This window comes from Biomphalaria glabrata, chromosome 1, assembly GCF_947242115.1.
Source record: "Biomphalaria glabrata chromosome 1, xgBioGlab47.1, whole genome shotgun sequence".
NCBI classification, from domain to species: Eukaryota; Metazoa; Mollusca; class Gastropoda; family Planorbidae; genus Biomphalaria; species Biomphalaria glabrata.
In genome coordinates this window covers 64,963,325-64,977,050 of record NC_074711.1, presented here as the reverse complement: position 1 = coordinate 64,977,050, position 13,726 = coordinate 64,963,325, and the positions used below count along the sequence as shown (strand labels likewise).

The window sequence follows — 13,726 nt, the reverse complement described above, 5'->3', positions numbered from 1 at the left end:
GCCAGTTCTTGTTTGTGTTGTTGGTCAACTACACGTAATACACCCGAACAATTACACCCAAACGATTGCAGAGTAATTGGTTGACTTCAAGACAGCCTGAACTAGCAACATCACAATAGTCACGCTTTAGATCTTAAAATAGTTTTCCTTAAATTTCCGATAGCACAGGAATGTGTTACGTTAAAAGAAATTTGAGAGAAGTTACAGTGATCCTGGTGGGAGTCATCTTGAAGGAAAGGTCCTTAATAGTTAGACATTTGTTACTTTATTAATTAAGTTCGTTTATTTAGTAGATGAATAAATGAAATAATGTTTTTAAAGTTCTAACAGACAGATACTATAACAATAGCCATAACTATAGATTTCAAAGAATATATAAGAGTGAAAATAAATTCTTATAACAGGTAGAAGTAATTGTGCACAATTTCCTTTTCCGTCTGGATCTGAAGGTTCGGAATCCAACATTGCAGATTGTTATATGCAGAGAAGTCAACTTATACAGTACATTTAAAGTACTAGTAGAGTAGATATAAGCAAAATATACAAAAAATATTTATTTAAAAAAAAACATAATCAAAAGAAAATAGTTGTGCAAAGTTTCAACTTGATCCGAGAATAGGTGTGTTAGAAATAATGAGTTAAAACGTTTTACCAAACAAACAGACAGACTGACTGAGTTGATATAAGCTTTGTAATAAAAGTATGTTATGTACGTATACCAGGTGATGCAGACACTGTTCAAGAAGTCTGTGTGTTGTAAGCCCTACATCAAAAGCTAAAAGTTGAAACTACCTTGTCGGCCGGAATACAATCACTAATAAGCCACAATAGTCTAACGTCACACACCGCTGACTGTAACTTAAAACAAAGATCCAATGTCTTGAATTAAAAAAAAATCATGAAATGTGATACACTAGCGTTGCTGTACTTTTCCCGTCCACGTGATGCTGTGCTCGAGGTACACAGTTCGATTGCTGAGTTGAGTTGGGTGTAGAAGGAGAAAACAGCCAATGGAAGAGTTTGAGACAAATTGTAGAATTGAACTGCCAATTTATAAGATATTATTTTACGCATAAAATTGAATTAACCTTTGGTCGTAGATGTTTTTGTATATAAATAGTTCCCCAACACTTCAATGTGAAATTATATTTTCTGAAATGATTTTCAAGTAGAGACATATTGAGTCTAGGCCCACTCAGCTATCAGTTAAACAGATTAAAGAGGTCGATAATAATAATACATTGTCTAAGTGAAAGTTAAGAATGTTCAGGTCGTAAAATTTAATTGAACGCTACTTACATCTCGAAATGTTTGGACTCCAAAAGCTTTTTTGTAAATATGTTTAGTAGAAACACAAATGTTTATGACCTTTTGCCCTGTGAAAGGTGTTGACTGCGTTGTTTAAAGAAGTGGACCTATTGAAATAACTAGCTTTGAATCATTGAACGTATATAAGGTCTACCTGGTTAACAGACACACCCAAATATTCTGGGATAGAGCTCTGGGGATCTGAACTCTAAAGATTAGAGTCACAACTTATCAGCGAATGTTGAACTTAGACTATCGAGGTACTTGGCCTTGGTTTCAATTTGAGGGGGAGGGCTCATGGTTAGAGACAAAGACGTCATTTTATTTTTTAGATCGAGGAGGAGAAGGGGATTTTTTTTTTTTTGGGGGGGGGGCTGCTAATTGTTGAGTGTTGACGGGTACTAACTTTATGAATGACTGTTGGTTATTATAATGAGCCCGATGGATAGAGTTGATCAAGCTTTTAAACTGTTGAGAAAAAAAGAATGTTCACAACATGAGCAAACAAATGTTAGCATGTGCTTAAACTGACACAAGAGACTTGAAGTGAAATAAATAATAAATATTAGAGTTATTACATTTATTTTATGCAACAGATAGATAGACAGACAGACAGGCAGACGTACAGCTTACACATTTAATGAAGTCACAATAGAACTACTTACACCTACTCTAAAACATCTGATCTACCTAACTTTCACCATCATACAGATCACGTATTATAAGCAATAGGATAAATACAGAATAACAACCTTGACAGTATGTGTAGTTTCTTAATCAAGACTCCTAAAACTCAAATCACCTAGTGTAGATCGCCGCCGAAAAAAAATATATTCGAAAAATAATACTTTTTAAACACGCTCATTTGTAAGTGATACATTTTGTTCAATAAGCATGTTTGTAACTTTGTTTTGTTACTGTAATTCAAAGCTCTAAACAAAAATTTCGGAAGTGGGAAGAGAAATCTAATGGATTAATTAGATTCTACTGTAATTTTTTTTTCATTCTTAGAATTCGAGAATATATTGTGAGTTATAGTCCTAAATGTATTTATACAATAGAAAAATATCAATGTGAGTAAAGGTTGAAAAAGATGACTAGGAAAATACTATTTGGGTTCAGAACTCATCTCAATTGTTACTCTTATACTAAAAATTGTGTCAGTACTAAAACCCTGTGGATACCTAATAAAAGTAACTTAATTGTTTCGTAATAAGAAAAAATCTCATTTTGACAAGAAATGAATTATCAAACATTACTTTCAGTCCTTAGAAAATGTCAACAGTATTGGTCATGTTCATTAACTGTAACGATTACGTCATAACTGTAACACTACAAGCTCCCAGCTGTCGTGTCGTGCTGTCCCAAGGCTACAAAGTAAGGACCTTCATTTGTCAAATGCAATTTTAGTTTTAATATGAATTTTCTAAAATTTCGAATTGGTTCAAAAATATGTAATGTCATCTATATATCAGCTTCTGTAGGTGAATTCATGTGACGATTTATAAAAAAAAATTAGCAAGTCTACGTTTGTGTACAAGAACAAATGTACAGTAATTATAAGTTGGTAAACGTGTGTACGCAATAGAAAACCCTACCGGCGACGACATGATTGTTTCAAACAGGTTAGAAAAATATTTTTTTTATCAAAAACATAAAAGTTGAAGTAATTTTAGTGAAAGTTATTAAAAACAAAACTGTAATAGAAATGGGCATGCAGTTCTAGGTCCAATGTACAGGACTAAGAAGGTCGTGAAAGTAAGAAATTAGTCACATGGACCAACCAAAGTCATTCCAATGGTACGATAGGAAGCAGAAAAAAAAATACCCCTCCCCCCTTGTTCTAGACATCAATAATTTTTGTTAAAAAGCTGTCCAATTGTGTACATCGAGATGTTTTTGAACCGAAACTAATTCCATCGTGTTTACATCGCATATATATATATATAGAGAGAGAGATATAGATAGATAGATAGATAGATAGATAGATAGTTTTCGAGAGTAGGAAGGTGAGAAAGAGGGGCAGGCTTACTTTTATGTGTGTATGTGGGTGGGTGTGGCTGTGCTAGTCTGTGTATGTATGTGAAGCTGGCTTGGTGGGGGGTGTTAAATGATAATGTCAATGTTACTGATTAATTGACCTCCAATCCTAAGTCTCGTGCTATGGGGTCAACTAAGTTAAACCAATTATCTGCTCTCAATCTAACAGATGTAGATCTACGCCTGGAATGAATGGAAGAGGTTAGGACAATGTGGAGGTTGGTCCAATCGTTTGGGGAGGGAGAGTAGACATATGTCTGGATTTAATACTCAGAATAATTTCATTCAGAGTTAATCATCTTTCTTCTACTATATGTGATGATGCATATTATCTCAAAAATTATTTTTTTTTAAAGTATATAGCGAAAACGTACCTGTATTAAGGTCACGGTGTATGTCCAGGATCGAGGTTTGGGCTGCGTAGTTTGTGATATGAAAGTTTTAAAGGCTTAGTTCGGTTAAGTCTCGAGTTCCTGATCATACAGCTGGATCTATCCGAGAATGTATTGGACCAAAGATTGCAGTCTCGTGTTACCACTGATAACAATGTTATGGTTTCGGAGTGTGTAGTTAAGGTTTGGCTCTAATTTTTACAATTACTAAAAATACATAAAAGTGCAATCATATTTTTTTATAGTTTGTGTTTGAAACACTACCAAACATGGAACACGCAGGTGTTGTCTCAAGGTGTTTCTCAAGGTGTCTCAAGGTGTTGTCTCAAGGTGTTGTCTCAAGGTGTTGTCTCAAGGTGTTTCTCAAGGTGTTTCTCAAGGTGTATCAAGGTGTTGTCTCAAGGTTTTGTCTCAAGGTGTTGTCTCAAGGTGTTGTCTCAAGGTGTTGTGTTGTCTCAAGGTGTTTTAATATCTCAAGGTGTTGTCTCAAGGTGTTGTCTCAAGGTTTTGTCTCAAGGTGTTGTCTCAAGGTGTTGTCTCAAGGTGTTGTCTCGATGCTGTGTTGTCTCAAGGTGTTTTAATATCTCAAGGTGTTGTGTTGTCTCAAGGTGTTGTGTTGTCTCAAGGTGTTTTAATATCTCAAGGTGTTGTCTCAAGGTGTTGTCTCATGGTGTTGTCTCATGGTGTTGTCTCATGGTGTTGTCTCAAGGTATCTGAAGGGGATGTCACAAGGTGTTGTCTCATGGTGTTGTCTCAAGGTGTTGTCTCAAGGTGTTGTCTCAAGGTGTTGTTTTAAGGTGTTGTCTCAAGGTGTTGTCTCGATGCTGTGTTGTCTCAAGGTGTTGTGTTGTCTCAAGGTGTTGTGTTGTCTCAAGGTGTTGTGTTGTCTCAAGGTGTTGTGTTGTCTCAAGGTGTTGTGTTGTCTCAAGGTGTTGTCTCAAGGTATTGTCTCAAGGTGTTGTCTCATGGTGTTGTCTCAAGGTGTTGTCTCAAGGTGTTGTCACATGTTGTTGTCTCAAGGTATCTGAAGGGGATGTCACAAGGTGTTGTCTCATGGTGTTGTCTCAAGGTGTTGTCTCAAGGTGTTGTCTCATGGTGTTGTCTCAAGGTATCTGAAGGGGATGTCACAAGGTGTTGTCTCAAGGTGTCTAAAGGTGTTGTCTCAAGGTGTTGTCTCAAGGTGTTGTGTTGTCTCAAGGTGTTGTGTTGTCTCAAGATATTGTGTTGTCTCAAGGTGTCTCAAGGTGTTGTCTCAAAGAGAGCAAAACTAAAGAAGAAAACGTAGAACACAGAATGTCCACTGACACGTCATACTAAAAAGTTGTCAGTTATTACCAGAAACAAACTTCAAAGAAAATTAATGATAGTTGTGATTTGTACTATAATTGTGTTTCAATTTGAATGGCCGGTGTCCACATTAAAGTATTGACAAAAGACAATCTACCATTTTTACATGTTTGAGAACTGTTTTCTTATTTCTATACAATTTGCATAATTCGTTGGCCTTCTTCAGTCGTAGAAAAAATATAGTTTATCTCGTAGAACACTTGTTCAGGTCCAGGTGACGTTTGCTTTGGTGGTAAATAAACCAGCAAGTTCATGTTTGGCAGGCTTCTCTTCCATCTCAGAGGTCATTGCTTTTTCCTCTCTCAACATAATGCGGTCTACCGTCGAAGGCTATGTTTTCCCAGAAGTCAGCATCGATGACCATTTCTTGGAGGTCTAGTTTGATTACATCCACATAACGGAGTTTGGGTGACCAGGTTTTCTTGAGCCAGTCGCAAGTTGCCCGTACCGTAGAGGATGACTTTAGGGATGTGTTGCCTGTGGCTGAAATACTGTGAAGACCTGAGCAGGTTAGTATCTCAGCTTCGCTTGTTCTGTAATTTTTAAGATACGGCGGAGACAACGCACGAGGAACGCGTTTAGTTTGCGCTCTTATTTTGCATATGTGGTGTATGCTACCGTATACGCGTACAGTATGGTACTCAGAACACTTGTGTTGTAGACTTGGAGCTTTGTTTTCGATATGATTTTTTTTTATTTGTTTGTTTTCCCAGGTTAGGAGTCAGTTACAGGGATCAGGTCTCAAGCAAAGAAATCATATGCCGAACGGGGAGTCGACCACTTAATGAGATTGTGACAGAGCGTCGCATGAGGTTTACGGGACATGTTCTCCGACAGAATGAATTACGCATACCAAAAGTTGCGACGACATGGAGGCCAATACGTGGAAAGCGCAAATAGAGACGTCCTAGTTTAACTAGGCACAACACTTTCATGGAGGACCTCAGAGCAGTGGACACCAGGTGGGAAGGGTCTTCAAGATATTGCCAGTAACAGATCTTTGTGGAGACAGCCTGCCGCCCAATGCGCCAAACGGCGGGGAAGATCTTAGTCTAAGTAAATTGTTTTCCCAGACGCGCGATTACAGTCTATCGAAAGTTAATGAAGCCTTACCAATGACCATTTTGATCCTTTCGTCTAAGGACAGAAGCGTCTAGAATTGTTGAGCCCAAGTAGCCGAATTAGTGCACAATATCTAGCAGAGATTCATCTAGAGATATGGTAGGTGGCGCAGGCTCGGTTCCATCACATTGGTCTTCTTTATGCTGATTGTCAGCACATAAACTTTACAGGCCTGGGAAAAACTGAACATTAGTGGCTGCAGCTTCTCCTGTGTGTGTGTGTCACCACTGTTGCATCACATTGCACAAATATTGTACATTATTAAAAAAAAAACAAGAAGAGAATGGGCTTTGCTATGCATCCATTTTACTTGTAAATATGCACTGAAAAAAAAAACAAATCGAATTTACAATAATAGAAACATAATTCTAGTTGTCTCAAAAATTATCTTGTTCTGACTGTGGAGATCTTCTTTTGAATACATCACATTAATAATACAATAAATAAAAGATGTAGATAATTCGGTTCACTGGGTGCAAAGACTGGCTTCGAATTAGAACGCCCACTTCTTTCACTACCCTATTTGTATTTGAACACATGATTAAATAATTTCTTGATCCTCTTTAAACACTTTTGTTTTCGGTTAAGGTGACACTGTAAATAGCAATGGATTATAAACAAAGTATTTTCCCGAATTTCGCTACAAACGTACGTCCCATTCTCCCACCTTTATTGTTCATTTAATAGGATCAATTCCTAAGCGGTAAACAATTTTCCTTTTTTTTATAAAAAATGTCATCAGCTTCTTCCACAGATGAATTGTCTTCTTCACAAATATTTTGTGTATGTTGCTGATCACTTTTGGGTTTGTCGCTGAGGACACGATTAGGCAGACACACATACACACACTCCTTTCTTCTTGTTCTACTTCTGTTGTTCGTTTGTTCCTGATTGCCGCCAGCAGAATTTTTTTTTCTTGGTTACAATTTTAGGGATAGTCTGCGTAGCTAGTGGTAAGAGACGTCAAGAAGTCACAGCGCAGCCTGCGTGGTTACACTGAATATCTTGTTATCAGCTTCTGCAGTTCTAGCCCATGGTTCACAGACCTTTGTCTAGCAATGAGACCGTGTGACATTGACACTTCAGACCTTATCATTTTCTACCATTTTAATTTAAGCAATCATTTTAGTAATCATTCAAATATGTGCGCAAATAGTTGGTCGCTGGTATTTACTTGCTGAAGACTTATCTCAAAACTTTTTTTTTTCATTTTGAATGGCGATAACATTTGGGGTCTCCCCCTCGTGCTAGGCCACTGCTGATTAGTTTAGCAGCAGTCGGGCATGTAGTGCAGAAACATGCAACAGAAATATACTTCAAATACGTGATTTGATTTCAATCGACGCGCCGTTATTTGGACGAGGCTTGATAAGGCATGATTCATTAAACAGAAATAGCAGGATTGGCAAAAAAAAGGAAGGTGAGGGTCATTTGACATTGGCGGATCCAGAAATTTAAACAGGGGCATTACTATTTGAGGCCTGTTTACCCTAATTATCTCTCCCCCCCCCCCCTCTCTCTCTCTCCCCCCCTCTCTCTCCCTCCCTCTAGATATATATATATATATTATTATATATATGGAAAACTTATTTGAAGTTGTAAAACAAAATTGTAGACAAAGGTATACGTATCATACTAAAGTCGTTTTGGCGTCAATGAGTTATTATCACTTTAAAAGTAAATAGAATAAAATGAATATAAAAACTTTTCTATAGTTGATTATTTCCTCCAATATTTGAAACAGGGGACCGAATTTTTTTTTTCTGTTGGATAGTAAGTTACAAAATCTTTATATATCTAGAAATATTTAAGATTGAACAAAGCTCTTTGAAAGGAAACACCTTAAATTAAGGTTTGCTTTCAAATTTCAATTCTATTCTTTCAAAATTAAAAAACAAAATATTCAAACTAAATAAGTCGTATGGATGACAAACTAAAGAATGTTTATCTTGCGTACTTGCAACGACAGTAAAAAATCTCACCTGCCCTTTCTTGTTAAAAACTCTCGATAGCCCTTCTTACTAAAATACTTGTTCGCCCATCTTGTAGAAAGTCCCGCTAGCCCATCTTGTAGAAAGTCCCGCTAGCCCATCTTTTAGAAAGTCCCGCTAGCCCATCTTGTAGAAAGTCCCGCTAGCCCATCTTGTAGAAAGTCCCGCTAGCCCATCTTGTAGAAAGTCCCGCTAGCCCATCTTGTAGAAAGTCCCGCTAGCCCATCTTGTTCAACTCAGACTTGTTGTTAAAATCATAACGTGTTTCTGTTTCATATCTTTATTTTGTGGTTAATGCCCATATATACAAACCTTTCTGCATACAAACACTTGGTTATGATTTTAAAAATCTGACTTTCTAGTTTGTGTTTGTATTTATAACCTTGTGTGTTTGTGCGTCCATGTTCGCTAACAAAAGACAACGAGACATGTTTACAATTTTAGAGTTTAATGAGTAGAGTGTAGAATTAGTTTCAAATTGTTGTCACGGAAATCAAACAATGCAACAAACGGAAGAACATAATAAAAAGGAAAAAAAAGTTCATTTAAAATGTTCACAACTATGTTACAAAACAACATGTGTCTAAATATGTCCACTTCCGTCTTGTTCATTTTAGTTCTATTAAGTCATTTATAAAGAATGTCTATAAGGCACTTATGCATAGCAGAAGTATACAATTATTACAGAAGCATACAAACATTACAGAAGCATACAAACATTACAGAAGCATACAAACATTACAGAAGCATACAAACATTTGAAAAAGATGTTTAAACAAGTAAAAACATTAAAAATACTTTTAAAAAAAAAAGATAATACCTCCTTTATACAAACTTAGAGAGCGATTGTTGTTCCCCAGATCTACTACACTTTATAATAGTCCAATGATAAGCTTTAGATCTAGACTTAGAAGACGGTGCACATTTTTTGTACTGAACATTAATTTACTAAACTGTTGAATCAATAATGTTCTATATTCGGTAATTCCCGAACGCGATAGTCCTCTCAAGAACCGATGTTGGGTCTACATCTAGATCTAGTTTTCTGTCCAAATTTAAATTTACTTTTGTCTTTTTTTTTTTTACTTTAAAAATTAAAACGGTCCAATAAGAGTTTTCCCTGTGTGTCCAACGAGCTAGCAAATCAAATGTTGCATTTCTAGGAAAATCGCCAGAGCCGTTTTTGAAACTCCGTGTCCAGGTTCCACCCTCCAGGTGGCATGAAAATCTGACTTGAGTAGGCCTAGAGGTATTGTAAAAAGAATCTCATTGCAAACAAAAAAAAAAAAGATGACAGCAAGTCTAACGTTAAAAAAACAGCAACCGATGAATAGAAAAATTGGTGACAGGAGCAAACTCTATGAGGGGTGGGGGGTGTTGTGGAGTGTGTGTGTTTACTAGGTTATATAGAAAGGGAGTATTTATTGTAATTTGTAGAGAGAGCATTAACTTCATGCTGGTCTTGTAGAATGATGCAAAATAGGCGGCCCCGTCGTAAGCTGTGTTAAGTAGGGCAGCAGACGACTCCAGAGTGTAAGGACGGGGTTTGATAGTGAGTTAGATTTGTTTCAATATCCGTTGATTTAATTTCACTTCAAGTTGAATTTGTCTATATTGTAACAAAGGTTATATTTAGTTTCATTCACAAAGAAGTAATTCAAATTATTTCAAGTTGTTTAAGTTAAACTAGTATACGAATACATTGGTTTAGTTGTCTACCAGCAGATAGGTGTTATATAAGTCAACGAGCATCAACAACAGGAAAACAAAAGGAGGGTAGAGAAACAATGATTTGTATAGGACGACTGGATTAGTGAATGGTCAATTAGAAAACTGGAATATTTCTTCTAAGGGGCAACTAGACGAATGACATGGAAAACATCACCATTTATTTGAAATGGGGCAACAGTGGCAATGACATGTACAAACAATGAAGTGAACGGGCAAAAAGACCAAATCTTTATAAGAGACACACATTTGGTGTCAGCACAAAGTCAAAGTATGGGGGCATCTGAGACGATCTGGAAACTGAAAACCTAGAGTTAGGATGACCTTTATAAGTAGCACATTATTTCTATTCTTCACAAATCATGAACACATTTTTTTTCCATTGATTCCAAACAATGTGTGCCGTGTTGAACTAATAATTTCCACAATGTTCATTAATTATAACTCAATATTGGAAAGATTTGCCAATGTATCAATGTTATTCAGTAAGTCAGATTTTTCAGCACAAGATTTTAATGACTAGAATTTCGTAAATATAGGCCTACTTTAGATTTAAAAAAAATATATTTTCTATTTTATTTAGCACCACATGAAAGTTTTTGAAGCTACTTTTCCCCCTAGATCTATAAATAATCACTGATAATTTTGATTTTTTTAAATGAACAAACATCTTAACAATGAAGCTTGCTTTACTTCGTTATAATGGAAATGTTCTACTTTTGGGTTAAACAAACCTTTACCAAGGGAATGTCGAATAACGGTCGTTGAAAGTTATCATTGTTGAGGGAACAGTAAAATGTAACTAATAACTATAGTCTTATTTAGACTGACAACTTGTTTATACTAGAGTAGAAACCAAACAAAATATTTTAAACCTCAACCATTTTAACAGAGTAATAACTAGCAATTAGACTCTCTGTAGATCTATCGAAGTGTATTCAAGAAATAAGATGATAAATACAAGGAAATAAAATTGATTACTACAAAATTATATTTCTAAAAATACACTTTTTTTTAGTTGAATGTAACTCTTCAATGCAGAAGGTATGCTTTCTATTCGTCTTCGTTATATCAATACAAGCTGCGTTTGTGCTTATATGTCAGAGTTCTGAGATGTGAGACTTCAAGTCATGCATATTCAGAGATTAGTCCCATAGTAGTCAAATATCATTAACCAATCCACTTCTCCACTTGAGAAATACAAAGTGGATACCATGATGGCTGCGGTATGCGCGCTTGGCTGTCGTTCGGTCGTCTTGATAGTGACGGGTTCAAACCCTAACCCGTTGCCATCCCCCGTCATCAGTTTGCTCTAGGAAGTTGAAGGAACATCCGAAACTTGAAAAGTTTGCTCTACTAAGTTGAAGGAACATCCGAAACTTGAAAAGTTTGCTCTAGGAAGTTGAAGGAACATCCGAAACTTGAAAAGTTTGCTCTAGGAAGTTGAAGGAACATCCGAAACTTGAAAAGTTTGCTCTAGGAAGTTGAAGGAACATCCGAAACTTGAAAAGTTTGCTCTAGGAAGTTGAAGGAACATCCGAAACTTGAAAAGCAAACACAAATTGTATACAACAACACACATACATATTTGTTAAAACATATTTCTCAAATAGTAAGAATTATTTCAAATGTTCCTTACTACTATTTAAAATCGTATACAACTGAATGATTTGTCTTGAATACAGACTTGAACTTAATAGATGAAGACAGCTGACATTGCCGCTATTGTCACAATGAGCAAAAACAGAGCGTATAAAAGAAGAACTAGAGTCAAACTTTTGGATGTTTTGTCTTTTTTGTCTTTCTCCACTTCTCCATTGATGCTACTGCTCTCTTGGCGTTTACCTTCAAGAATACAAACAAAATGCAGACTTGTTCAAAGTATTGTTTTGATACAGCTTAGAAATGAAAGACAGCCAATGTTATTAAATACAAACAATTGTGACATTAAGTCAATGGGGATTAACCATTTTCGGCAAGGGAATCATATTCATGTCGACTTGTTTGGGGGGGGGGCACTTAACCCTAAAAGCGCGTGTGGTAGTTTAGCCTCTAAACATCAGAATGTGTATGCACTCATTATAAAACAGTTCAGCACTTTAAGGGTTAAATAATCGACTTGCGTGTCACTGTTCACAATCAAAGCAAACAAAAAAAATCCTAGATTACAATGAAAATGAACTGCTCCCTCATGCACTGTTAACAATAATGTATTGGACCCAGACAGCACTGCGTCAAAGGCATTTAAGAGGATTTGTATTGAAAAGTAAATACATAATTCTAATTATAGCAGAGTTACTGATAATTCATCTTAGCTATTCAATCTATCCGATAAATCATCTTTGATTTTTAATTGTATTTTTTTCTTGCCTTTTTTAAACTCATGATTGTAAGTAATCTTTTCTTTAAATAACTATCTACCACTAAACGCACCTTTACACTTGATAATTTCAAAAATGATGTGCCAGGCCAGTTGACCCACTAACCAGACACATAAGACAGTTGTGCCAAATGACTTGACGTTGTACACTGTCTGTTTCATATTGAAACCTAAAAACATTGTCACGGCTGTGGAAGAAATACAAACAAAACAACTGAATTAAAAACCAAAAAGACTTGATTGAAGATTGACCAAGTTCTTGGAAGGTCAGGAAATAGCTGAGAGAAACTGGGAGAAAACTGGGAGTTTGAATTTTGGGATTTTTAGAATACGCCCCTGAAACCACCCAATATGATGGGTACCTAGCATTAGTCAGGAAAAGTAAAGATGGTTGGTCATTGTGCTCGATAATCGTCGGCCAGAAAAACAACTGACCTTCACATCATCGGCCCCTTAGATCTCAAGGTTTGAAAGTGTTACTACTTTACTTTGACCTGTACCGACACTCTTAGGACGACCGTAACTCTCTAATTACACCTGATTAAAAAAAAAACGAATGAACATCATCTTAGACTGAATGGTTTCAGCATGAAGTTTACAGCAGCAGCATATTGTTTCTAGATTCCTAGAATAGGAGGCGCGGTGGCTGTGGCTTGGCTTCCGAACCGCTGGGCACGGGTTCCTGGTGGAGACTGGGATTTTTAATTTTGGGATCCCTGGGTACCTCTGAGTCCACCCAGTTCTAATGGGTATCTGACATTAGTTGGGGAAAAGTAAAGGAGGTTGGTCGTTGTGCTGGCTACATGACACCCTCGTTAACCGTAGGCCACAGAATCAGATGACCTTTACATCATCTGCCCTATAGACCACAAGGTCTGAAAGTGGATTTTTTTCTCTATTTATATATTGTTCTGGCTACTTAACATTTAAACAAAAGAACCTAGGTACAAGAGGGTCAGTAGTCTCAGACACCATGCCTCAAGCTAAGGTGATACACTTAGGGTCAAAGTGACCCGTCAAAACGTTTCAGTACAATGTAATACAAACAGCAAATCTACGGAAGTCACGGACCTGGGAGATGATGGACCTCCAGCTGAAAGGTTTAAGACGCATGTCGGTGAAAGCCAGAATCATCTGGAAGCCGGCAGGCCGAAGACCACCATCTCTAAGCAGATGCCAAGCAGACAGTCAAGACGTGGGGACAGTTTGTGAGACTCGCCCAGAACCGAGACGCCTGGAGGAAGCTGGTTGGTGGCCTTTGCCCCAGACGGGACCACGGGCAGAAATGAGATAATGAATATAAAGACGTTATATTGTCTCGTACTTTGTTGAACCAACCACCAAAAGGAAAAGCTTAGTTAAGCCAGGTCACTGGATACAGTTCAATCTGCATCGATTTGTCAAACTTCATTCCACTG

At 36.8% G+C, this 13,726-nt stretch overlaps 2 protein-coding genes across 8 annotated transcripts in view; both read right to left on the bottom strand.

Annotated features, from left to right (window-relative positions):
- The window catches only part of LOC106070201 (ferric-chelate reductase 1-like), a 36,958-nt gene extending 32,767 nt beyond the window's left edge, over positions 1-4,191 (bottom strand). Inside the window, exon 1 of one of the 3 annotated variants that reach the window (XM_056008296.1) lies at positions 3,723-4,191. The gene's annotated coding sequence lies outside the window, so the exon portion shown is untranslated. Of the gene's footprint in view, positions 1-792; positions 1,052-1,299; positions 1,508-3,722 lie in introns of those variants that run through there. The other 2 variants (XM_056008294.1, XM_056008306.1) reach the window with 2 other exon arrangements.
- Positions 4,192-8,631: 4,440 nt separating this feature from the next.
- The window catches only part of LOC106070202 (putative ferric-chelate reductase 1 homolog), a 46,636-nt gene continuing 41,541 nt past the window's right edge, over positions 8,632-13,726 (bottom strand). For all 5 annotated transcript variants that reach the window (XM_056008246.1, XM_056008275.1, XM_056008253.1 and 2 more), the window contains 2 exons: positions 12,362-12,496; positions 8,632-11,773 (listed from right to left, as the gene is read on the bottom strand). In XM_056008246.1, the coding sequence (XP_055864221.1) occupies positions 11,622-11,773; positions 12,362-12,496 (287 nt within the window). In that variant the 3' untranslated portion in view covers positions 8,632-11,621. The remainder of the gene's footprint in view (positions 11,774-12,361; positions 12,497-13,726) is intronic.